Here is a 26507-nt window from a genome sequence, read left to right on the forward strand (position 1 = left end):
ACCAAATTGCCGCCGAATAGCTGGACGTGCCGCCCCTCCCCCGAGCAGCCACCCCAAGCACGTGCTTGCGAAGCTGGTGCCTGGAGCCGGCCCTGCATCTGCCTCCCTTCCCGGGTGCTGCCCACAGATCACTGGCTGCCTCTCACCCTGGTGGGGTCCCTGCCCTGGGCCTGTTTGACCCCGCTATGGTGGCAAACCAGGAAGATCTGTAGCGAGGAACTTGTGGGATGGCAGGTTGGGTCAGGGGGAAGCCTGTGGCCATCCCGAGGGTGGAACAACCTGACACAAAGGGTGTGGGGGGAGGCGCCCTACTGTAGCAAAGACTCTGGCGTCTGCAACCTGACTAGACAGTTCTCTAGAGTGCAGCCTGCAGCCAGGGCACTGGGACCAGCCTGACAGACGGGTCTGATGGGCCAGTGCTCCCCAGCCCCAGCCCTTCCGACACGTGAGCAGATTGTAACTTGCCCCACTATTGCTTGTTAGCTCCTCGGTGTCTGGGTGTCGTCTGCACGTGCAGCGCCTGGCGCAGCGGGGCCCCACTCTGGGCCCCCACGTGCTACAGCACCACAAACGTCACACAAAAGCCCGTGCCCTTTTGCCCCGGTCACTGAGTCCCGTCACCGCGGGGCGCCCCCTGCAGACGGCCGCTGAAGTGCTGTGCTGGTTTCCCACCCGGGGGCACCATCCTAAGGCCGTTTCTTTGGGAGTCACCAACTAAAAAGTCCCCAGAAATGTCTGAACGCAAAGCAGACCCTTCTGCTCTCTCTGGGGCTGTTGTCTTCGAGGTTCAGCCTGCAGCCCCCTTTGCTGGGGCCGGTAGGGAAACCCAGCTCCCCCCTCATCGCTGAGCAATGTGGCCCTGCCCTGGACAACTAGCTCCGCCCCTTTACCGGGGCTGCAGTTTTACCTGGGCTATGGGTCTTCTTGCTGCCCCTCTGGGTCTCCCGGTCTCTCCCGTTTAGTCAGGGTCCCTCCGGTCCCCGGCCCCGTCCCTGCTCTCAGCTGCCCTAACTCGCCATCCAGCTCTGTCCCCAGCTGCCCTGCATCAGGGCTTTAGCCTGGCTCTTTATGGGCAAGTCCCTGATTCCCCTCAGGTGCGGCTCGTTCTGTGATGCGGCTGGCTTAGCCCAGGCACCCAGCCTAAGGGGCAAACCACCGTGTTCCCCTCCACCCCACCGCTCTATTTCTGTCCAGCTGTTCCGCCTTGTTATAAACCTTGATCGGGAACGCTCTGGGGCAGCTACCTAGTGGGCACTAGTGCAAAGGGGCCCCGAGCCCGCCTGGGGAGCCCCCACCGTCGCCAGCCCCAAGTGTTTGGAAAATTCCGGGCGTGGCTTAATAATCCTGAGACTTTTAAAAGTAATCATTTGCGGGGGCTGTTCCTGTGCCTTTCAAACCTTCCTCTGCACACACAAGGGCGAGCAGCTTTGTTAAAAAAATGAAATCTCCGGTCATCCCATGACTCTAGAAGCAGGGGCTTTAATAAAACACTTTGATGATCATGGCCACGTCTGTGCAGTGCCTAGCACAGTGGGGCTCTGATCTGTGACCGTGACTCCTAGGTTCTCGGAGATTTCGTAAGAGTTTAAGGCCAGACAGGACCATTAGCCTGGCCCCTTGTGTATCACAGGCCAATAAATGTCCCTTCAAACAGCCCTATATCAGCCCCAAAATTCTAGTTACACTAAAGCATTTTGGTCCTCAGGAGACTGAAGCGTTGTGCGGCACAGGCAGAGCCCAGGAAGGGACCAAAGTGCCATCTGGACCATGCCCAAGGCCCTTGCGGTGACAGGGAACTGGCTTGGTGAGATACGCCTAGCAGGCAAACCAAGCTCCATGACCTAGAGGATGGTGAAAATTAGTAAATAACAAAACAGCCCTAGACTCGCGATAAAACCACAAGAGTTTGCAGCCCTAGGAATACCCGCCGATAAATACCTAAATAAGCAGCCGGGCTCCATTTCTTGGCAACCTAGTTTATTGAAAATAGCAGAGAAAACTGGACACTTTTCAACAACCTGTTCATTACAATGTGCATTCTGAATAATATTTTTTTTTAAAACCCTTGCAAGTAAACATATAACCCTGGGCGACAAACACACACAAAATAAAATGCACCATCAGTTTAATTAAATTAAACGAAACCTAAAACCTCTTTTTTTTTTAAAGAATGATCGCGCTATTAAAAAAAATTACAACTTTCAAATATTTACAAACCTGGCATGACAACATATTTAAATATTTAAAACAATTTTACAAAATGACAGTATTGCAGGTTAGATGTATTGGATTATTATTGGGGTTTTTTTTACACTAAAAGAATGCAACCAAAAAGCAACGGTAAACTAGACCTGAATGCAAAGCGGTTAGCGGCTCGGTGAAGCAGATACCTTGGGTTGCTGGGTTAAGAGTCGGCTATGGATCAAGCTAGAAGATGGTCAGAAAGGACCTAAGGCCAGAGAGGGTCTGATTGTCTTTTACTGTGCTGGAAACAGGACTGTCCCGAGTGACGCTCTTAAAGAGGCAGATGGTTTCGAGGGTCGATCAATTTAATTCCTCTGGAATCCAGACGGCGCAAGGTTCAAAGGTGCTTAGGAAGTTGGGTGTTTGTTACAAATCTGGGGTGAACTCCCCTTAATGACCCAGGTTCTGATCTCGCTTACTCCAGTTCCTCTGTGGACTTCAACAGAACTGACTCCCGAAGCACACACGCACAAGCACACACACGCACACACTCTGTCACACGTACGTGAGCACACGCATACACTCTCGCACACGCGTGCACAGGAGGATGTTTGCCCAGTTCTCCAATGGTGTTTAGGCGCCTAGCTCTCTTTGAAGTGCTGGGCCGAAGTACCCAAGTCCCCTTCTGAAAATGGAACTTAGCTCCTAAGTCACTGAGAACCTTTTTTTTTTGACCAAGCTGTCCCCTCAGAGCGATGTCACGCAGCGTCTATGGGGCAATGGCCTGTGAAATCAACGGGGCCAACCATGGCCTTGAAGTTAGGCATGTGCCTGCATGATCTACTGGCTTGATCCAAGGCCGGCTGAGGTCCATGGACGGACTCCCGCCGCGGTGGCTGTACTTCCGAATCCCAGCTGTACAAACCCCCAGCTATTTTCAATCCGAATCCTTTTACTGGGTTACAAAAGCTCTTTTAGAAAAAGGCGATTTTGAACATCACTCCCCTTGTAAACAACCATCAGCTCCCACTCAGTAAAAGCCCCGTACTTAAGAAAATTAGAATCTGTTGCTTTCCAAAAATAGCCTTAACATTAAAAACCAGCCTTTTATTATATTAACTTTATACAGTATCTATATATATCTATTTTACTATGAGTAAAAACATATTGTTGGGTTTCAAACCCTGAGAATTTCATGGGGATGGGGATTCTTTCCAGCAGGGGGCAGCAGAGTGCGGCGCAAACTTTCTGGTCAATTGCTGGATATTAATAAGAAATACAAGAACTTGGGCGGGGTGCGAGGGGGGGCTGGTCCCCTGGCGCTGCAGAATAGACGTAAAGGCAAACGTTTAAAAATAGATCTCTATGTTATGTACAATTATTATTTTAAAACAGCTTGGTTAAAAAGTCTCCTGCCATAAATCTGTAAGGACACCAAAAAAAAATAAAAATAAAAATAAAAATTGAGGTATTTGAACTACCCGGGCCGGTCACTAGATTCTAGTCACTGGAGTAATATGGTGGGCAGTGTATTTTCCTTGGCCCTGAATATGTTACAGCAAAAGCTAGCGACCTCCTTGATCTCAGCCCCACTGGGGTCTCGGCTTGGGGCGTCTCCCCAGTAATACTTTGTGCCTCGGTAGCACCTGCCAGCTGAGACCCTCAAAGAGCTGCACGAGGTTATTTAAGCATCACCCCACCACCTCCATGGAGTGTGTGGGAGGGGGTCTCCCTCCCCTCTGCATTGTAGAGAGAGGAACGAGGCGCAGAGAAAGGGGCAGTGACTTGCTCAGGTTGGTGGCAGAGGCGGGCATGGAACCCAGGAGTCCTGGCTCCCAGCTGTCTGCTCTGATCACTTGCCCGCACCCCCTCCTGCACCACAGCCCTCTGCTGTGCTGTTTGGGAGGGGATGGGAGGGAGCAGGTTCTAATTTGGTCCACCCCCCTCTCCCCCGCAACCTCCCATCCCGGGGTGGCGGGGGCGACAGACCGGCGCGAGATGGGAGTTGGTCTCTGGGCACCGGCCTCCCGCGGGGATCATTCTGCCACCGCTCCCTGGAGCTCGCACTCGGAGCTGAAGAGCTCTTTGTAGAGCGGGGGGAACACGGCGTGGACGATGATGGGGTACATCTGCCGGAAGGACCGCAGCTTCTCCACGTGCTGGTAACACAGACTGCGCAGCTTCCCTTTGGGCGGCAGCTACAGGGGAGAGAGGCACGCGGTATAAACGCAGATCTCCAGGCCCCCGCCCCTCTGCTGTGCACTCGCAGACCAACAAGGCAGTCCGTCGGCAATGGGGCCTCGGGGACCCAAAGCCGCTCGGTGGGATCAGGGCAGTAACTGGTCTGGCAATGCCTGGGGCTTCTGTGAGCTCTTGTGATGTTGCTGAACATGTCTGGGGTGCGTGTGTATGTGCGTGCGTGTGCATGCGAGAATGTGTGCATGCATGTGTGAAAGTGTGTGTGTGTGCATGGTGCATGTGTGCATGTGAGTGTGCGAGAGTGTATGCGTGTGGCAGTGTGAGCGCATGTGCATGCATGAGTGTGCGCGTGTCTGTGTGCGCATGTGCGTGCGTGCATGTGAAAGTGTGCGTGTGCGCATGCGTGCATGGGTGCATGTGAGTGTGTGAGAGTGCATGTGTGTGACAGTGTGAGCACATGTGCGTGCATGCGAGAGTGGGTGTGCATGTGTGCGTGCAAAAGTGTGTGTGTGTGCATTTGAGTGTGCGAGAGTGTGTGCGTGACAGTGTGAGAGCGTATGTGCATGCATGCACGTGTGCATGTGTGCGCACGTGTGCATGCATGTGGACGTTTGTGTTTGTGCATGGTACATGTGTGAGTGTGCAAGTGCATGTGTGTGTGACAGAATGTGACAGAGTGTGCGTGCGCATGTGCACGTGTGTGTGAGAGTATGCGTGTGCTCACGTACGTGTGACAGAGTGTGTGTGTGTGTGTGCTTGTGCGTATGTGCTCTGCTGCCGGTCTGTGATGATCCCATTTTTGGAACCCTCCACCTCTACCGAATAGTTGCATAATTACCCAGAATCCTCTAGTGAGAGTCCTTAATGTCCAACCTGAGCATATCGTCAGATCAGTGTAGACCTCTCCCCTCAGCCACCCAGCCCCAATCCACATTGGACACGTGTAACCAGCTACAGGTCCAGCAGCTCAAGCCTCCCTCCCCCTCTGGCTCTGAGCGTCTCCTACTGGCAAGGGAGCACTGGGGGCCCACTCGCCCCGGAGACGGGGCACAGTAAAGGGACCCAGAAGGAGGCCCTCAAGTCCTTGCTCCTGGGCTTCACAACACCAGCAGCATTCGAGAGGTGCCCTACGCCGGCAGGGCGTGTGGCTTGCGACAGAGGAGCCAGGGAAGGCCGTGGGGCCCGTGCACCTACCTTGGCCAGGATGCCTTCCCGGTGGGTTTTCCGTAACATGTGTTTAAAGGCCAGTTCCAAGTTATTCTGCAGCCTCTCCACCTTGCCCTTCTCCTGCAGCCACGGCCGATCTGCACGGAGACAGGAGAAGGCACTGAGCAGCATTTCCCATGCCCGACTGAGGGGCGGGGTATCTCTCGGCCCACGCCCGCCTCTCTTAATGGGCCAATGCTACCTGAACGACGGAGGGAGAGCATTGCCTCCCTAGGGCCCGGCGTTCTGCTGCATGACAGTTTAAGGTGCAGGATGGATGGATCTCAGCCCCCTGCGGTCAGGCCAGGCTGGTTGAGTGCTTGGGGTTATCCATGCGACCGTTCACTGGGGCTGAGGATTGCAACAGCGTCTGGCCAGCCACGAACACCCCACCGTGGCAACACAGAGATTCCCGCAGAACTCTTCTGCAGTTTCAGCCCTGGGGTCCTGGCCAAATGCTAGTCAGTGGCCTCCTAATGGGATTGGAGTGACATCTCGCCCTCCATAATAACCCCGTCTAGCGCCCCTTCAGGATCTGAGCCCTGGTCCCTGAGGACGGTGGCTTGGGGTTGCGTGGCCTGCAGGATGCAGCAGGCTGAGAAGGGGTGACTCTAAAGCCCCATCAGTCTCTCTCTGGTTCCATTCGCATGACCAGATGGGGAAGGAAGGGGTGGCATTCTCAGCGCTGACTTGGAAATGGGCACCTCAGGGTGAAACCCAGACGCTTGCCCATCTGTGCTGGCAGGAGAGCAGAGGGCACCGGATTCAGGAAGGAAAAGGTTTGGGGGCAGGGGCTGGTTGAAAATGTTCTGTCGTTTTTTGATGGAAAACGGGGGTTTTGATTGCAGGAATTTTGTCATTAAAATTGTGATATTTCATTGATTTCATTCATTCATTTAATCATTTCATTGATTAAACCGACCGCTCGAAAACCAAACATTTTTTGGCCAAAAACTGAAATAATTCAATTTACAAGGGTGCCGCGGTTCCTCATGGGAGCGGTGGTTTCAGTACCTCATCCGCCTCGTCTCCTCTATGGACCGGGTTCTCTGGCTGGACTACATTTCCCATGATGCCTCCCTTCACCAAATGAGGAGAGCGTAGTGCATCATGGGAGATGTAGTCCAGCCAGAGAGTATGGCCTATAAAGGAGAATGGGAGCATGAGGCACTTGAACTACAAATCCCAGGAGGCACCTCAGTCCTAGGGATGTAAAAGGTTAACCAACCTTAACTGTTAACCCAAGCAGCCCTGCACTGGCAGGAAAAACCCCAGCCCTGGCCGCGCCAGCGGGACCCCAGCTCTGGCCACACCATACCAGAGGGGCTGGTGGGACTCCAGAGCCGGAGTGAGGCCTAGCCCCAGACCCCACCGTGCCAGGCCCACCGGAGCTACCTTGGTTAATGGTTAACTGGTTAAACGATATAATTTTAATCGTTTCACTAGTGAACTTTTTAAACCGCTCTTTACATCCCTACTCAGTGCCATTATGAAGTGAAATATTTCCGGGGAGGTAGAATGGGGGAGGGGTCAAAAAGTCAACATTTCCCAGGGACCCCCGCCCCCTATTTTCTGACCAGCTCTACTTATGTGGCTGTTTGGCAATTAACATGCGGCATCCCCACTCCCACAATGGGGGCTGCGGCCCTAGGACTGAAGGCCAGCAGCAGCGGCAGACGCTCACTTGAGTTGATGAGCACCAGGGCGGTGAAGAGGGCGATCTCATTCTCGGAGAAGTGCAGCGAGCACAGGCTGTGAGCGAAGTCGAAGATGGAGTTGATGAGCTCGTTGCACCCTGGGAAACGGAGCAGAGCCGTCAGTCACCTGTGGCTTCCTCCCAGGTGGCCCCGCCCCCTCTCCAGCGCCACCCAGTGGCGGGATTAGCCTTCCTTTCTCACCAGCCTCCCACAGGGTCTACAGGCATCGCTGACTACGCATTGTCCCCCCTGGGATCACAGGACAAGCCTCCACCCGCTGGGGCTGGGAGAGAAGTCTAGTCTCCAGGGCTCATATAATCCTCTGCTTCTCTTCTGAGATTGGCAACAACGGGGGTTTGCTGCGATGTGAACGCCTGGCCACCGGGAACTGGTCAGAGGCCCCCGAAGATATTATTTAATATTCCCAGAGGATTCAGCCCAGTCAGACCCCATTTCGCTAGGCACTGCCCAGACACACGGTAACTGATGCCCGCTGGCCCAAGGAGCCTAAGCGGCCATTGGTTGGGCCTTAGCGCCCCGAGCTAGATTTGAACCAGGGACCTAGAAAGGAAACGGCTCCACGGCTTGTTGCCAACCAGTCCCTCGGATATCGGCCGGGCAAAAATCAAAGCCACCGCTCCGGATCGAACACAGCAGAGCATCATACTGGACATGACCCAGTGCAGGTGTCTTTTGGGCCCATCAGCCCCCCCCCATCCCGAGATTATCTCTGCAGAGACATTAGTATTGGCTGCTGGCAGAGAGACACACGTGTTTGCCAAGCAGACACATGTAACGGTGGGGCGCTGGGCATGGCCTGCCGCATTTGAATTGCAGTTACTCCTTAGTGCAGCCTTTTTTCCTTGAGAGAAATTTCTCACCCAGGGTTCGAAGAGAAGCAGAACAGTGAAAATCCCTTTACAATGGAGAGGAGGCTTCCCAACAGCTGGGGTAATAGAGTGAGCGAGGGGTCCCAAGAGCAAGAGAGCGAGGGCGGCCTTGTGGTTAAGGCACCGGACGGGCACTCAGGGGATGCGGGTTCGAGTCCTGGCTCGGTGCTGACACCCTGGGCAAGGCGTTTTCAAATACGCTCAGCAACCCAACAAAGGGAGGAGCCGGGCACTGCTGAAAACCTGGCTGGTTCATTTCACTACCTAAATGGAAGCAAGTGCCATCTGAAAATCTTGGTCTGTCTCTCTGGGCCTCAGTTTCCCCATCTGTTAAAAGGAGGACGACTGTGTCGCGTTAGCCTGGGAGCTCTCTGGGGCAGAGACCGTCTCTTGTGCTGTATCTGCACAAAGTGGGGCCTCTGGGCTTTACCGTAATACCGCAGATATCATACCAAGCGATTTGAAGAGCTCGGGGCCTGCATATTTGCCCTCGAAGAAGACCGTCCTGTTCTCCGAATTAAAGGCACGGCACATTCGCACCAGAACCACTTCCATGGCGCCTGCAAAAACAGACCCGGGGGGACGGGGAGTGAAGAAGTTGCAAATGTAAACGGACTTAGCGCAAGTCCCAACATCTCTGCCTTTATGCACGAGAGCAGGGAGGTCCAGGGAAGTAAGCTAGCCCCAGGCACGCGCTCGTTTGGGGGGCAGGGGCTGAGTGTCACAGCCTTTGAGGTTACATCTACACTGCTATCAAATGGGTGCCCGCTGCTCGGATGGGCATGGCTGAGCTAGTTTTACCCACGCTAGCATGGCTAAAAATAGCAGTGACATGACGTGGCGGCATGGGCCTGGGCTGGCAATGGAAGCACATACCCAGGGACCCCCCCACGCTGCCGTGGCTTCGCTGCTGTTTAGCCCTGCTAGCTAGGTTAAAGCTGGCGCCGGGGTGCAGTCACCCCATCTCCCCCCGACGTCAGCGCAGATGTGGCCTGAGTCCCGCTGTCCCGTCCAGAGCGGCTGGGAAATTCGCAGGGTACGGTCCGCCCCGGAGGCGCGATCGGAGACGGCGGCCGTGCAGGATGTGGGCCGAGCCCACGGCTCCCACCCAAGGACGCTCGTGGTTTGGAGCCTGGCACGGCAGCCCCGGTTGCACGACGGGATCTTGCAGCCACACAGATCCAGGTGCAAACAGCCCCTGCAGGCCGGGCGCTGTGCCTCCGAATACAGAGCCTGTGGGGTCTGCTTCCCAGGGAGGCTGTTCTCACTGAGAGCTCAAGGGATGGCCTCTTTATTGACCCAGCCGGGGGAAGGGGGCATCCCTGCGGGGGCCTGGCTGCAGCAGTTCCAGCCGCATACCTGCTTTCAGAAGCACGATCTGGTCATTTTGGCACAGCTCCATGAAGCCGCCCATCCGCTTGGCAAACTCCACCACGTACTGGATGGCTTCCGTGATGCGGCAGGCACAGCGTTCCCACATCTCCTCCATGGACTGGAAGAGAGAAGGCCATGGCTGCACCACAATGTACGGCTGACAGCCCCTTGGCCCATGACACTTGGCTCCGTCATACCCCGTAGAGCGCAGCTGCTCCTTACCCCACCCACCATGCCTAGTGTGGCTGCCCCAAAACCCCACGTGCCCCATGCCACATGGCATGGCTGCCCCATAACCGTGTGCCATGCCTGGTGCGGCCACCCCATGTGCCCCACCCCATGTGGAGCAAGCACCCCATAAGCCCACTTGTTGGCGAACAATCAAAGAAATGAATATTTCAATTTGGAAATACAGCCGCTGTGCCTCATGGGAGTTGTAGTCTGGGTGCCTCAGACACCCGTTCTCCTCGAGAGGCCGGACTCCCTGGTTAGACTACATCTCCCATGATGCACCACTGTCTCCCCTCTTGGCCAGGGGAGGTGGTGCATCATGGGTGTCCCTGGCCCTGGTGGAATGTGGGGGATGAAGTCTGGCCGGAGAGCCCAGACCAGAGAACAGAGGCATGAGTCGCCGCGGGGGCATTTCTCAACCAAAATTTTCCATTTTGGGGGCATTCGTTTTTTTGATGAAAAACTGAAATTTCAAGTGAGAAGGGGGCATTTTCCTCGCAAAATGTCACTGAGTCGAAACCCCAAGTTTCTGCCCCAAACCATTTAAACGGAATATTTTCAACCAGCCCACCCCAGTTCTTTCTGGGTTTTCATTGCCCCTTTTACTGCACTTTGCACCTCTGACCCCAGGAGTCCTGCCAGGGCAGTTAACCCTTTAGTCTCCTCCACAGAGGACAGAAACCCAGCGGTTGCGCATACGTTATCCATTTTCTTTTCCTCTCCCCACCGGGCCCAAAGCTGGATCTCTATTGATCCCAATGTTCCTATGCCAGGGCCATTATGAATTGCTCCGAAACGACTTGGCCGCGTCTGGAAAGCTGATGAAGCATTTAGCGAACCAGACAGAAGTTCCCATTTAGTTAATGGATCTTAATTAGCTGCTGAATCAAACAAACTCATTTTCTTCCCTCTGACCCATCCCTGGATTTTATTGCAAAGTCCTCATCTGAACCCAACCGAGCGAGCAGTGACTCACCCAAAACCCTGCGCGCTGAATGAAGTCCCGATAAACAATAACGGGGCAGCATCGGCTCTATGCGGCTGATGTTAAACCCCAAAGTGCCACAAAAGGTCAGAGACACCGCGCGCTGGGTCACTCAGTCGAGTCCCCTCTTGCAGCCAGCGCTGAGCAGACCCTGACCGCAAACTTGCTAGGGCTCCGTGCCAGCTAAGAACTCTTTGCGCTACGCTCTGCCACCGCAGTACAAGAGGAAACACCAGCAGAGGAACTGGTGTCATTTAGGAAGACAATTTACAGGCAGCCCCTATGGAAAAGTCCTCCAAAATTTAGTGAGGTCCCATAGACCTGAACAGAGGAGATCATCCATTTTTAAGCCAACCGTATAGAATTTAATATCCTTGCTAGAAAATCCTGGAGGCTGGTCTAGAACGTCTGGAGAAGAACCATCCCTCCCTTCTCTGTTTAAATCCCCCCGGGCTATTTCCAGGTGGACAGTCTGATTCTGCTCCTGGGAAAACTTGGAACAAGTTGGGCCATAAGGGACTTGCCCAAAAGCCAGAGAGTCAATCAGAGCCAAGAGTAGTTGGTCGTTTCTCTCGGCCAATCCCCTAGAGACGCTGCCTCCTGCCCAGTCGCCGGCCCAGCCTTAACTGGGCCACATAACGGATCTTGTGGTGGGGAAGCCTTCCTGCTGCTCTGCCTACATTCCCCACTGATCCCTTAGCGAGCCGGAAGGGAGGTGTTTATCCTAGCCTCATACCCCGGCGGGCTGGCTTCCCAGGTTATCTGGCTACCAGCTTATCCCGTGCCGGGCATCAGTCGAGCATAGAAGTCACTGCACTACCCATGGCAGGCGTCTCCACCAGCTCCCAGCCCCGCCCCCCACCTCACCTTCTTCTGGTAGCTCCTGACTTCCTCCCACGAGAACGTCTCCAGCCTCAAGAGCTGCAGGTCTTCCAGGCGCAGCTGGCAGGTCTCCCGGTAGGACTTGAGGACGTTTTGGGTCAGGTGCTCTGCGGACGGCAGGCGGCGAGGCTCAGAGGGGGAGCGCGGGGAACAGCGGGGCCTGTCCCTGGGCCGCAGCCCTGATTCTCCCTTCAGTTTTTTCTGTGGTTTCCTGAATCTATCGCCCTGCACTGCCAGCCTTGGCACGCAGGCCCCTGTGTGTAACGATCTGCCCCCTCCCCCCAGCCCGGCACTTAGCAGGGTTTGACTCTGCAGTGTTAAAAGCATGGGCCTCTCCTGCGTCAGTGGGGGAGTAACTCCACTAACTGGTAGCTGCAGTAGGCTGTTATGATTCCTCTGATATGGAGCAGGATGTTCCTAAGGACATCCCATGGACTGAAAGGGGGTTCCAAAGAGGATGGATCTAGACTGTTCTCAGTGGTACCAGATGACAGAACAAGGAGTATTGGTCTCAAGTTGCAGTGCGGGAAGTTTAGGTTGGATATTAGGAAACACTTTTTCACTAGGAGGGTGGTGAAGCACTGGAATGGGTTACCTAGGGAGGTGGTGGAATCTCCATCCTGAGAGGTTTTTAAGGCCTGGCTTCACAAAGCCCTGGCTGGGATGATTTAGTTGGGGATTGGTCCTGCTCTGAGCAGGAGGTTGGACTAGATGACCTCCTGAGGTCCCTTCCAACCCGGATATTCTCTGATTCTCTGGAATGATGGGAGCTGAGTGTAAGAACCATCATCTGAGTTGTCACCGGGGCTCGAATCCAAGGCCAAGAGAACAAAGAGCACCTGAAGCTAAGAGACTGGGCTTGCTGCTGACAGCTGGAGAAGACCTGTAATCCCTGCGTGGATGGTGAACCCCAGCCCCGCCCCCCAGGAATACGGCCTGAGTGGGGATCCCTAGAAGGCCGAGGCTGCCCAGCCGAGCGTTCCTGCCCCAGGAGACTCACCGATCTCAGTCACCGAGGAATTGGGTGACTCCAGGAGGCTGGTGAAGTTGGGACTCGTGTAGAAGTCGACGGTCTCCCCGACGTCGCCCCCGGCCTGGCCCCGCTTGCCCCCGCCGATGTCCAGCCGGGAGAGGTCCGGCGACGCCTGCATCTCCAGGGCGTAGAAGACGCTGGCCCTGCTCTCCATCTTGATCCGCTCGGGGCTGTAGTCCCTGGCGAAGGGGCCGCGCAGGTTGTCGCTCAGCCGGCTGTGGCCCTTGGCCAGTCCGTTGGGGTAGGCCAGAACCGCTGTCTCGTCCGGAGAGTGGCTCAGCCGCGCCTGTCCGTTCAGGAGGGCCGTGGAGCAGGCGGAGGACTCCAGCAGGTCCGGGGAGGAGGCCAGCTTGAGTTGCCCGTTAGCCAGGCCCAGGGAGTAGGCCGGGGCCACCACTTCGCCGCCTTGCTGCTGCTGCTGTTGTTGCTGCTGCAGCTGCTTCTGCACCTCGGCGTGGAGGCTGTCGCGCTGCTTCTTGGACATGCGGCCGAACTTGACGGCTGGAGAACGAAAGGGCAGGGCCGAGTCGAGTCGGGGCTCAGACCGACCCTGTGTTCACGGCCAGAGCCGTTGTGAGGGGCCCTGGGCTCCCTCCGTCGGGAAATCCAGGAGACATAACGGGGCAGCGGGTCCCATAAGGAGCCTGCAGCGAGTTGCCAGGGATGGAAAGGGCAGAAGGACCTGCCCTCATTGACAGCGGTGGAGTCTGGCTCCTTGTGCCTATCAAGACCCACCGAGTTTGTCTTGTTAAGCGAGGGGCCCGGGCAGCACTTGGGGGGGATGGGGGGACCCCAACCATGGTGCAGCAGGGGGGTGACTACTTAACAGGGGTGCTTTCCCCCCAACAAGTCAGTAACCAACCCCCATCACTCCCCTCCAGCAGCAAAGCACGCCAAGCGGACGGGATGAAACCTGGATCACAAACGAGCCCAGGGCGTTTTCCCTGGAGCAGGGCTGCTGGCCGTATCCCAATTCGGGTCACTTACACTCTGCCCCGCAGTTCCAATCCCTTTCACTTCTCACCCTAGGACAACACTGTTCTGCGGCTGCTTGAACAGCTCTCACGGCCCACCCCAGAGGTGGCTGCATTTCAGAGGTAGCCGATCACCGGGGGCATAAAATGCTTTGGGATCCTTGAGGATGAAAGGCCCCAGAGCAGCGATTCGCAGACTTTCTGCCCCCAGAAGCTCCCACCTTGGCAGCTGCTCCCTCCCCTCCAGCAACCTGGGAAAGGCAGGGGGAGCGACTCCCAGCCTGAGATCCCTCACGCTAGAGAAGCGCCCAGGATCTAGGGCGGGGGGACGGCTATCTCAGGATCTCGGCGCACTCACTTGGGAGCGGGGACAACGGTGCGTGCTCTGCGGGTGGTCATGTGGGTCTGTATGTGGTCGCGTGCCTGAGCAGAAGCCTCATCTACCCAGCTGCAGAGAGGAACCGCGGTCGCAGCGGGGAGGCTGATCGCATGTGCCACGTGGTCGGGCTCTTTGGCTCTCTCGAGCGACCTACATACTCACCACCGAGAGAAACCCAGCTAAAGGCTTGAGCTACTTTTTCCATCCTCTTTGGATTGGGTTGGTGGGGGGGGGTGTTTGTGTGACTTTCACTCTCCTCCTGGTTGGTTTAACCCCCCTGCCTCCCCCGCTGCCTGGCTCAGGGCTGTGCGCTGACGGTGCTACCTAACCAGCCCGAATCCTCGCTATCTGCACTTCTCTTTCACTTCCTTCAGCCTCCGCTTGTAGCTTTTTTAGCACCTTTAATAATCCCCAGCCCGAGGACTCCTCCTCTGCTAAGAAGTCTGGGGTCGAACCTTTTTATGCCCAGGGGGCGGAAGAGAATGAAGGTTCGACCCCTCTCTGGGCTGGAAAGGGGGGCGGTTCCCCTGCTCTTGTCCCGGCTCCTGTACGCCGCTCTGCTGGCGTTCAGAGGCCTTTGCAGCCCGCAAAGGGCTGAGGGGGGGTTCTGCTGGCTCCGGCGCTGCGCTGGACTGCCATTGGCTGCCTTCCGCAGACCCCGCCCCCACTTCAAGCCTTGGCGTAGGGGGCATGCTGGGGGCGGGGCCAGAGCACATGCAGCTATGGCTAAGTTGCCCTGCGCCACAGGTCGCACTGAAGAAGCGGCTATAACTTAGAGATAGTTTGGCCCACTGGTTCGGGTGCTAACCTCTGACTCATAACACCTGGGTTCAATGCCCTGCTTTTCTACAGACTGTGAGCAAGCTGTGTCTGTCCGAGCCTCAGTTTCCCCATCTGCACAACAGGGATAATAGCACAGACCTAGAGGCCAGCGAGGCTGCTCCAAGTGACACTGGGAGGTGCAGCACAGAAGGAAGAGGGTGGGCACCTGGGCTGCAGGTTCTCATCAGCACCTGCAGGGGGTGCAACCTAGACTCTCACCCACTGAGCCTCTTAAACAGGAGGACGTGGGAACCAGTGGCTGCTGTTTGTCCATCATCATGGATTTTCGGTGATGAATGGCTTGTGGGCAAAGAGAAACATTGCTACTTTTCCAATGCCATTTTTCAGTTTTTTCAACCAAAAACTGAACAATTTTTGGTCAAGAACTGAACATTTTTGGTGAAAATGTTTTACTTTCAACAAAAAATTGTGGTTTTTTTTCTTTAACTGAAAACATTTAAACCCCCTCCCCCCAAAAAAACAAAACAGTTTTTAGTTTTTTGTTGAAAACCCCCAAAAGCAGCTGGTACCAGCCCCTGTCAGAGATGAGAGACTGGGTTAGATGGAGTAAAGGGCAGAAGCAAAATAAATCTCCATATTTTTACAGCCAGAGCCAGGTATTTTTAACATCAGGGCATAAGAAATGAGTCAAATGCAGGGACCTCTGGGGTGGGAGGCAGCAGCTGTTTTAAGAGATCCTTCACTCAGCACTGAAATGCAGCCACTTCTGGGGTGGGGCCTGGCAGCTGTTTCAGACATCTTACCGTCTCGGGACATCCCCAGGCTGAGGCATTTCTGCAGCCGGCAGTGCTGGCAGCGGTTGCGGCTGGTCCGGTCGATCTGGCAGTTCTGCTGGCGGGTGCAAGAGTACGTCACGTTGCCCTGCTGGCTTCTGCGGAAAAACCCCTAAAACAACGGGTTGGGGAGAGAGAGACACACAAACTGACCAAGGCGGCTCAGCGGCTTGTGTGTGAAGCCAACTGGGGGTGCCAACGCCCGGGGGAGGGGCATCTGCGGCATAAAATCAACACAGTGGCTGGTGCTGACTGGTCCCAGGGCTGAACAAGCCACGATGGGCCGATCTCTGCTCCGATGTGGTGGTAAGGGCCCAGGGGCCAGGGCATGCTTGCTTAGCTGGTGGGCGGGTGCTAAGCAGGGCCAGGACTCCAATGGTCCCATAGCTCCACTGGCAGACCCTGGGCAGCATCTGCTCCAGCGCTGGCCCACGGCCCCCTCGGGGCGGAGGAGAGGCGCTGTTCCAGGGCTCTGTGTATTTGGGAGCGCTACGGGAATTGGAACGGAATCCCACACCCGGGGCGCCCCCTGGTGGCAGAGATCAGGCAAGCGGGGGCAGGACGGTGGAGTGGGAGTGGGGATTTGGGGTGTTGTTCACCTTGCAGCCTTCACAGGTGATGACCCCATAGTGAATCCCTGACGATTTGTCCCCGCAGATCTTACACGGGATCACTTCTATTTGTGCTAGGATGGAGAGAGAGAGAGAGAGAGAGATCATGAGCACTGGCCGGAGTGTGCTGCTCCCTGCATGCCCCTGCTTGGCTCTTTGGCACTGTCGTCTAATGCTTCTTAGAGCGAGCGGGGCGGGGGTGCGGAGAGTCAGGACTCCTGGGTTCCATTCCCAGCTTTGGGAGGGGAGCGGGGCCTAGTGGGTTAGAGCTGGGGAGGGAGGCTGGGAGCCAGGACTCCTGGGTTCTATTACACATACCACCTCAATGAACCCAGGGGGGTGACCCCATTTAAGAGAGAGCAGAGCTGGGGTCCTTAAATGGCTAAATCAGGATTGCGCGTAGAGCCTTGATGTGAATAAACTAGCTTGGCTGGGAGCTGGTGCCAACAGAGAAGAAGAATTTATCTTGCCAACTCCCCAGGAAAGTGCTGCGTGTTACGCAGAGTTTGCCCACACTGGGGCACCCTCGTCTCACATTTCCTCCCATGCCCGGATTCCAGGCACTGGCCAGGGCGCAGGTGTGCTTGCCCGGCTGGATACCAATTTGCAGACCAGCGTACCTCTGCTAATCCCACCTCTGCCTTCCAGCCAGCTGCCAAACTCAGCAGGGAGAGAGGGGCAGAGCCCAGCCACACTCCCAGTGGCCTCGGGAGGGAGGGGGAGAGGTCGATTTCACAAATGGGGAAACTGAGGCACAGGGAGCAGCAAGAACTCGCTCAAGCACAGAGCGAGGCAGGGGCAGAGCTGGGAATAGAACCCAGGAGTCCTGGCTCCCAGCCCGCTGAGTATCAGCAACAGAAACCTGCCGGGATCCTGATATCCTAACACCCCACTCCCTCCGAAGGCAGAGCACAGAACCCAGGAGTCCCGACACCCATCCCACTGCTCTAACCACTAGGCAGCATGGCTCTGTGGCACTCCTCTCTGCACGACGAAGCCTTCTCTGAGCCGGGCCGTGGTGCAGGGCTGGGGCTGGCTGATCTAGCCAAGGGCACAGGGTGGGGAAAGCCAGGGAGAAGGGGCGGGTCACAAGAGGGAGCCAGGGCAGGAAAGCGACCCCAGACACTCACCCAAGAGCCAACTAACTAGGGTCTCCATCCCCACCCTTCGGCGGGGCCGTGGAGAGAACACCACGCAGCTGGAGCTCTGGTATGGGCCAGGGCACCAGCTTCCTGAAGGGGAGGGAGGGCCGTGGGGCTGGGGGCCCATCCGGGAGGGCAGCAGTGTGTCCTGGGGTGCTGGGAAGAGCTGGCAAGTCGCAGACTGGCAATAGCCCCTTTGCTCCAGTCCGGAGGGTCACCCTGTGGGCATGCTCCCCTCTGCCAGGGCTGCCCCCTGGGCCTAAGCCACGCCCCATCGTGCAGTCCAGCAGCTCCTCTTTCCAGGGGTTATTTATCCAGCCGGAGCAAAGCTCTTCCGCACTGATAAGCGCCCTGCCCACCCCCCGGAGATTATCGTCACATGATGGCCGGTTACATAACCTGGAGATCATCTCATAATCGGCCAGCCAGGCCTGCGGGGGCCCCCTTAACCCCTTCGCAGGCAGCTGCTGCCTGGGCATTCTGCTCCCAGGGGGTTTTCCTTAGGGAGCTGGATTGGCAGCCCTGGCACTCCCCTATGAGTGCTGGGAACAGAACCCAGGAGTCCTGGCTCCCAGCCTCCCCGGCACACCCTGCTGTAACCACTGGGACAGAGACAAACTGTCTCAGAAGACATTGAGACACCTAGGATCTTGCAGTAATAAGCAGGGGTGTATTGTGGGGATCAAGACTGGATTAAGGCATAGACACCATTGACTGTCCTAATGCCCCAGCTGCTGGAGTTAGGGGATGAGCGCCGAAATTCAGCTTTGATTTAAAAAAGAAAAGTTACTCCTCAAGGACGCACAGAAAAGCTTGAAAACGGGCCCCGAGTGTAACCAATGCCTGCCTGAGTCTGCAGACAGCCTACACCAACAGCTCTGGAACCTCGTTCCCGGGGCTTCCAACCTCCTACTGGCTCAAGGAGGGGCGGGGCTGCCATTTGGGGCGGGGCGATGGCTGTGCATGTGTCAGGCCCCAGTCTGCCATTCATGGAATCCGGTGCAGGGTAAACTTTTTCCCAGAAGGGCAAGAAAATCTACCCCTGAACTAACTCCTGCAAAAACCCCAGGCCTGTCACTGCTAGGGGCTGGGGGCTGGCGCACAATTTTAAAGGAGGGTCGGGACTATGAATAAACAGCCCGGAGCAAACCGGGGAATCATGCCCTGCTCGTGCGTACACACCCGGGGTCCGACCAGTGTCACTGGGGCTTAGAGTCTTTGGCACCAAGTCTGCTTGTATCCGAGGGTCGAGGCCTGTGGGTTGGGGGCTCTGCTGACAGCAAAGGGTTTGTGGGGACTGACACGCTGAATTCCCTGCTGCTTTGTGGTGGAAATGTGATGCCAAAAATTAAGCTGGAAAGGGGGAGAGAGGGCATGTGAGGCAGAAGACTGGGAATCTGGGTCCTGGGTTCTATCCCCAGCTCTGAGAGGGGAGTGGGATCTAGTGGTTAGAGTAGGGGGGCTGGGAGCCAGGACTCCTGGGTTCTATCCTCAGCTCTGGGTGAGGAGTGGGATCTAGTGGTTAGAGCGGGGCGACAGGGCATCAGGACTCCTGGGCTACATGCCGAGTTCTGGGAGGGGCTGATCCAACAGGGATGAGAAGCAGGACAGCAGCTTCTGCGTCTTCCTGAACCCCCTGGGCCTCTGGCCACAGGGAGCTGTGAGCATCAAAGAGCTCTGAGTCCCTCAGATGAAAGCCCCTTGTGAAGGGGCGCGCGTAACCACATCCCGCACCTTCCAGGCCCAACGGCTGCTTTCCCGAGCGTCTCCTCCCTGCCCCCCGCAGGCAGCCGCCTGGCACCGGCCCAGCTCCTGCGCTGGTTTGCTCTGCGATACGCCAGGCGCCCATTTGGTTTGCTCTTCCTCTCTAGAGCTTCCCTTATCGATGTCCCCCTCCCCCCCGCTGTGTAATGAACCCAGGCGATCGGCGCCCTAAATAAGGACCGAGAACTCGTCCCCCCATCGTCTTCGAAACCTCAGCAGGCAGCAGATCGCCTGACACTAACCCACAACTGGGACACACCTCCCACCGCGCAGGAAGGCAGAAACTTCTCCAGGGCAGAGAAATCTCACAGCCTCCCCTCCACTGCTCACCACACACCAACAGGTGAAAACCCCTACCTGCTGCTCACAGGCAGGTACCAGTAAACAACTCTCCATCACCCCCCTGGCAGGAGCGAGCTAATGGGGCCACGGGGCGGGGGAAGCACCACAATTTTCCATCGGCACAAACATGCTGATACAGGGCTTTAAAGGCCCCGTGAGGCTAAGGCAAAGGGGCTAGCAAATCGCAGGCTCCAGGGCTATTATGCGGGCAGGGGTCAGGAAGGGAGTTGCTTCTCTCCTAGCCTCCAGCCAAAGCAGGACATGGGACTAGATGGAATCGGCGGGGCTGCAAGTGGGGCCAGATCCTGGCTTAGATGGCTCACAATGTTTGATAGGCCCTGTCTAGTCCGCTCCCCTCAGCCTTTCGAGGTGTGATTCAGCCGGGGGAAGGTTGGATGGTTGGATCACAGAAACCCCCTGGGGGCTGTCAACTGATGTGCCAAGACTACTTCTGCCCCTGCTTTCCCTGCCAGCTTGGGACTCCAGCACCCTGTCTTGCTGAGCCAGACACGCCAATCTGCTCCAACACAGACCCAGGGTCTGAACCACGTGCCCCAAAGCTGCAGACTTAGCTGAAAGGAGCTTAAGAAGTGTTCCTGTCTTTAACACTCAGATGTCCAACTCCCAGTGGGGTCCAAACCCCAAATAAAGCTTATACAGGGTAAACTCATAAATTGTTCGCCCTCTATAACACTGATAGAGAGATATGCACAGCTGTTTGCCCCCCGCCCCAGGTATTAATACATACTCTGGGTTAATTAATAAGTAAGAAGTGATTTTATTAAATACAGAAAGTAGGATTTAAGTGGTTCCAAGTAGTAACAGACAGAACAAAGTGAACTACCAAGCGAAATAAAATAAAACATGCAAGTCTAAGCCTAGTACAGTAATAAAACTGAATACAGATAAAATCTCACCCTCAGAGATGTTTCTGCTTTGAGCAGGGGGTTGGACTAGATGACCTCCATATCCCTTCCCACCCAGATATTCTATGATTCTATGATTCTTTCACAGACTGGACGCCTTCCTAGTCTGGGCACAATCCTTTCCCCTGGTACAGCCCTTGTTCCAGCTCAGGTGGCAGCTAGGGGATTTCTCAGGATGGCCGTCCCCTTTGTTCTGTTTCACCCACTTATATATCTTTTGCATAAGGCAGGAATCCTTTATCCCTCTGGGTTCCCACCCCTCCATCTCAATGGAAAAACACCAGGTTAAAGATGGATTCCACTTCAGGTGACATGATCACATGTCACTGTAAGACCCCAAGCCTTCATTCCTCCCAGCCTGACTCACAGGAAGGCCTGCCTGCAAACAGAGCCATCAACAGTCAATTGTCCTGGTTGATGGGAGCCATCAAGATTCCAACCCACCATTAATGGCCCACACTTTGCATAATTACAATAGACCCTCAGAGTTATATTTCCTATTTCTAGTTTCAGCTACAAGAGTGGTACATTTATACAAATAGGATGATCACACTCAGTAGATTATAAGCGTTGTAATGATACCTTACAAGAGACCTTTTGCATGAAGCATATGTTAGTTACATTATATTCACACTCATCAGCATACTTCCATAAAATCAGATTGAGTGCAACGTCCCAAGGGGGGCAGGGCAAGGTGGGTCCATGGTCTGATCTGCTGCGGCGGGGAGCTGGGAGAGCAGGCGGGATGGAGCGCTGAGATGCCCTGGGGTGGCTGTGGCGAGATGGGTTGAACCTCAGGCCCTTCCCCTCGGCCTGGCACAAGCAGCAAGACCAGAGCTCCTAGCCCGCGGCAACCGCAGCTGCACAGACCTTTGTGACCATGTTCAGCCACTTGGGACTCGGAGGCACCCAGAAGCCTTTTGCACCCTGCAGCTCCCACCCCGTCGCCGTTCTATAAGCCACGTCCCCTGCTGGGCCGCGGCTCGTTAGACAGACAGCAGTATTCATAGGTTACCCCTTTCGGGATGGATTTATTAACTAAATTAAATTAAATTAATGGAGATATCCTATCTCCTAGAACTGGAAGGGACCTTGAAAGGTCATCGAGTCCAGCCCCCTGCCTTCACTAGCAGGACCAAGTACTGATTTTGCCCCAGATCCCGAAGTGGCCCCCTCAAGGATTGAACTCACAACCCTGGGTTTAGCAGGCCAATGCTCAAACCACTGAGCTATCCCTCCCTTAGCAAGGAGAGAGCCCAGACTGCGGCTGCGAGGAGACGGACGCAAAAAGGAGCATGTTTGAGAGCATTTGCAGTTGGCCCTGACCCGAGACACTAAGGCCCTGATCCTTGAAGGGATTTAGGTGCCTGACTCCCATGGGTGGAGTGATAATGGAGACTGACTTCCCCTCGCCAGGTGGGCAGGGGGTACTGTGTGTCTGACCCTCACCCTGCTGTGGACAAGCTGCGGGTGTCCTTCACCAGGCACAAGTACACTCAGACAATCCACGGCACCCCAGAGAAAACAACAGGGCTCTGCAGCCCATTAAAAAGGAGCAGAGAACTAGCCCAAACCCAGGGACTTCTGTGCCGTTACACCAGGGGTTCCTTTGGTCCCAGTACTGCTGCTTTGTGCTTACATCACACACTGCGCATGTACAATTGGTGCGCACACACCTGCACACTCTCAACCCCCCTCGACCCACTTCTTCCCCCAGCACTGAATTAGCCTGCGGAACTCGCCGAGACAAGATCTCCCCGAAGCCAAGAGCTCCGCAGCACAGCAGAAGGGGCTGGACTCTTATGGGACTAACGAGACTAGCCAGAGTTCTCTCCTGTTGACTTTCCTACGTCAGGGCATCAGCTAAGCCTGGGGCCAGGAAGGGAATTCTTTCAGGTTGCCCTAACGCAGCAAGGGCTGGCTTTTGCGTGCTGATACATTCCTGTATTTCCTTAAACAACACGGGGGCTAGTAAGTTTGTCTGATAACAATCATCCTCTATCCTACGCATTCCATTTCCTCTCTGCAACCACCCACTACTCAGACCCAACGAGAAGAAAAAACCACAAGCTTCAATTGATTCGCCCCTAACCTCACAACAGAATGATTGTAATTTTTTTTTTTTTTTGGGTCTTTTCAATCTATCTATAGCAAATCAAATCGGTGGGAATGGGCTTGGGGTTTGACTCAGAAACAGGAACCCAGTGCCTGAATTAGTCAAAAAACTCAAAAGCCAGAGAGCAAGCTGCCAGTAACTCTCATTTTCAGGTGATGGCTCATGCCAGTAAATTCAACCTGAGAAAGGTCAGCGAGGTCTCAGGCGAATTCCCCCACAGCAACCCCATAATCGACGTGTGATGCCCGCGGGTGGCTGAGTAAGAGGATGAAGCCAAGACTTCGGAGGGGAGGAAGCAACCCCCCTTTCCCCTCCAAAAAAAATCCTTTGATACCAAAAAAGTGCAGCGTAACCCGGCCGGGAACCAGCCCCGGCCAACGTTCCTGACTTTAACCACCGAGGGGCGTCAGCGGGCGGGTCCGTGTCACGCTTCCCGTGGCGTCACGGGAAGTTCCACGCGCCCGCGGTGGGGGTGGGGGAGGGCACATGGAACTTACTGAAATGGGGGTCACGTGGGAAAACATGCTAAATCATGAGATGCGAGTACCGGAGCAGGGAAGCGGATACCGCATGGGACAGGAAAGCAGAATTCTCCCCTCCGCGGCCTTGTCCACACACACACACACGGGCGACAGCGGTTTAATGCGGAGCGTGGCGTTCAACCCGCTCAGCTAAACCAGTGCAACAGGCCGGGAGGAGCTGCTCTCGGTCCCGTTTAACCCGGCCTACGTTGCGTCAATTAGGAGCAGGCTCAAGCCACCCATCGGCCGAAATCAGCGCGTTAATTAACCCAGCACGTGTGCGGGTGATAGGTGACGGCTGCCCCCCGTCACCTCCAGGGACCTCCAAAACCAAAGGCAAGAGTCAGGGTAGCCCCAGCTAAAGAGCCAAACACCCCCCGCAAGGGGACCACGGACCATGCACGGACCGGCGGCTCCCATGTAGACATCAGTCCCAACTGGGGCTCCCAGCTTTAGCGTGGCTGGCTAGCCGAGTCTCCAAGGCCCACGTCCTCAAAGGGACGCAGGCTCCTGCCAGTGGAAGTGAGGAGCCCACAGACCGTTGAGAATCTGGGCCCACGTCCCCCCATCTGCCATGTTGCTATTTAACCTGCTCCTGCCCCCCCCAGGCTTTGCTGGCCCATGGGGGACGGCACGGCCTACTTAAGGCCAGGCCGAGCCGCCCCGTGCACACTGCTCCTTACGCCGGCTTTGTCCGTCTGAGGGGCCTGCGCCGAGCCGGGGCCTGCCAGGACCTGGCCTGGGAGAAGGGAAAGCCGGGCACACTCAGCGCTGCTACGGAGCTGAGGGGCGTATGCCCTGCAGAGCGGGCGCACTGGAGAGGCACAGAGGTAGTGGGGCCAGCAATGGCCCAACCCCCGCCGCCCCAGCCCGCAGGAGAAGAAGGATGGCCCGGTGGTTAGGCAACTAGGCCAGGCATGGGCCTACCTTGACCACACGCGCCCTGGGTGACCTTCTCTACGGCTCAGCTCCCTGTCTGCGTGAGCCAATAGCCTGCTGCCCCGCAGTGTTGTGCAATGTGCCGTGTTGACACTCGAGAGGGGAGGGAGCCCAAGCCCAGATGCTATGGGGATGGGCCCAGGTGGAGGGACTTCTCTCTATTCTTCCTCCCCTCTTATAAGCTACTCAGGTGGTCCCAGCCCTTTCAGCACCCAGTCGCCTCTGCCCCACGGCTTGGAGAGTGACGGCACGCGTGAGGGCAGCCCCGGCCCCCGTCTCACGCTGGAGCCCCTGGGTGCTATTACAATACACCGACTAAACTCTGAGGATCCCTTGCAAAACTCTCAGAGCCTATGCAGGTGTTCACACTAACTGGGGAGGGGGGGAACTAATGGTTAGAGCAGGGGACTCCAGGGTTCGTCTCCCAGCTCTGGGGGGGGGCAGTGGGGTCTAGTGGTTAGATCAGGAGACTGGTAATCAGGATGCCTGGGTTCTTTTCTCAGCTCTGGGGGTTGAGCAGCTAGAGCAGGGGTGGGAGGGAGTCAGGACACCTGGGCTGCATTGCCTGCTAAATTACTGGGCAAGCCGCTCCCGGCTTCCCTGTGCTGCAGCTTCCCCACCTGTAAAATGGGGCTCGTGAGATCCCCAGCTGAAGGACACTCCTGGCCAGTATAATGCTGAGCAGGCACTGGTTTCCTTGCCCTGCTCCCAGTTAGCAGCGGAGCCTTTTCGATCAACCGCACAAGAACCTGGCGGATCCATACTTTAACTGGTGGTTTAACCCCCCAGCATGCACTCCCCCTGCCCCACTTTTCAAAACCATGTGGCTGTGGGGGTTGCAGTTCGAGCTGTGGGGCGCACAGGGCTGTTTAGCGGTGATCCCCGCCCTGAGTTCCAGGAAAGATCAGCATATTTACATATTAATAGAAAACAGAAAAACATCCGTTCAGCAACCACCAGGGGAGGGGCTGATCAGATCACAGGTTGCTTTGAAGCTCGGTGTGTTTCCCTTCCCCACTGCTCCGGGCCATGGTTCAGGTCTCGGGCAGAACCTACGGGGTTTTCGTGACCTACCAGCAAAGCCATGGCCAGCAAAATAATCCTAGCCACCTGGCCCTTGGATCTCACTGCATTTTGCATAAGGAGGGAATGCCTCAGATGGGGAAACTGAGGCACAGAGCATGGAAGAGACTTGCCCAAGGTCACACATTTGGATATAGAACCCATGAGTCTGGAGGCCCTGCCCCCCTCCTGCTCTAACCACTAGGCACCGCTCCCCTCCCGGAGCTGGGAAGAGAACCCAGGAGTCCTGACTCCCAGCCCCCTGCCCCTCCTCTAGTCACTAGACCCTATTCCCCTCCCAGAGCAGGGAAGAGAACTCAGGAGTCCTGACTTCCAGCCGGCTGCTCTATTAACCCGCCCTGTGTATTTAATGTTGGTGTCGATTGCTTTAATTGCTGAAAACTAAAATTTCCCTTCACACTCGAAGCCAAAATTAAACTCCTAGACATCAGATTTTGGTGTCCAACATGACCTGTTTTGCCAAGGAGCCAAAAACCACACAGCTCAGTGCCTTTGCAAACCAGGCCCCTTGCACAGAGGTGGCTCGTTATGAAACGCGGGAGCCTCTCTTGAGGGGTGGAAATGTCGACCTTGGCACCCAAGCAGAATCTGTCAGAAGGGGGCAGGGCCAGGACTCCTGGGTTCCTTCCACAGGTCTGGGAACGGAATCTCGTGATTAGAGCAGGGGACTGGGAATCAGGAATCCTGGGTTCTACTGCCAGCGCTGGGAGAGAGGTCTCGTGGATACGGGAGTCAGGACTCCTGGGTCCCCTCCCTTGCGCCGCCGCTGACTTTGCCGTGTGACTTTGCACGAGTCACTGTGGCGGCGTGTGCCTCGGTTTCCCCCACCTGAAACGGGGGGGATGATAACCTTCAGCGGCGCAGCCTTAGCCATGGTTGCAGGGAGGGTGTCTGGCTGCCAGGGGAGCGTGGGCGTGGAGATGGGGGGTGTTACACGAGGCTCAGTTAATACCAGGTGACTGATGTGTCCTAACAAAATGTTACAGCACCAGGGCCAAGGCAGACTCGTAAAACAGAACTGAGCAACTCAGCAGCCCCGGAGGAAAACCAGGGGCAGGGCGGGGTGGAGGAGGGTTACCCTCCCCTCACTTGGCACCAACAGGAGCTGGCTTCCTTGCCAAGCTGAGTTGCAGGCTCTTCACAGGCAGGGGCATCCCTGCTGGTTTGTTGATAGAAAGCAGCCCCTGGCGCAGGGCCGGTGAAGTTTCGCACCCTAGGCGAAACTTCCACCTTGCGCCCCCCCCCCCCCCCCCCGGCGGCAGCCCCCCGCCCCCCCCTGCTCTGAGGCGCCCCCTGCGACAGCTCCCCCCCCGCCCATGGCAGCTTCCCCCCTGGAGAGCCGTGTGGCAGCTCCCCACCCCAGCCCAGCCCACCTCTGCTCTGCCTCCTCCCCGAGCACGCCGCCCCCGCTCT

General features: G+C 56.2%; 1 protein-coding gene across 3 annotated transcripts in view; it reads right to left on the bottom strand.

The window, feature by feature from the left end:
- Positions 1-3276: 3276 nt before the first annotated feature.
- Positions 3277-26507, bottom strand: part of RORC (RAR related orphan receptor C) — a 45961-nt gene continuing 22730 nt past the window's right edge. For all 3 annotated transcript variants that reach the window (XM_034756800.1, XM_034756802.1, XM_034756801.1), the window contains exons 2-10: positions 16250-16335; positions 15621-15762; positions 12649-13182; positions 11634-11755; positions 9536-9668; positions 8629-8736; positions 7274-7384; positions 5578-5687; positions 3277-4382 (exon numbers count right to left, since the gene is read on the bottom strand). In XM_034756800.1, the coding sequence (XP_034612691.1) occupies positions 4221-4382; positions 5578-5687; positions 7274-7384; positions 8629-8736; positions 9536-9668; positions 11634-11755; positions 12649-13182; positions 15621-15762; positions 16250-16335 (1508 nt within the window). In that variant the 3' untranslated portion in view covers positions 3277-4220. The remainder of the gene's footprint in view (positions 4383-5577; positions 5688-7273; positions 7385-8628; positions 8737-9535; positions 9669-11633; positions 11756-12648; positions 13183-15620; positions 15763-16249; positions 16336-26507) is intronic.

The sequence above is a fragment of the Trachemys scripta genome, chromosome 24 (assembly GCF_013100865.1).
Source record: "Trachemys scripta elegans isolate TJP31775 chromosome 24, CAS_Tse_1.0, whole genome shotgun sequence".
NCBI classification, from domain to species: domain Eukaryota; kingdom Metazoa; phylum Chordata; order Testudines; family Emydidae; genus Trachemys; species Trachemys scripta.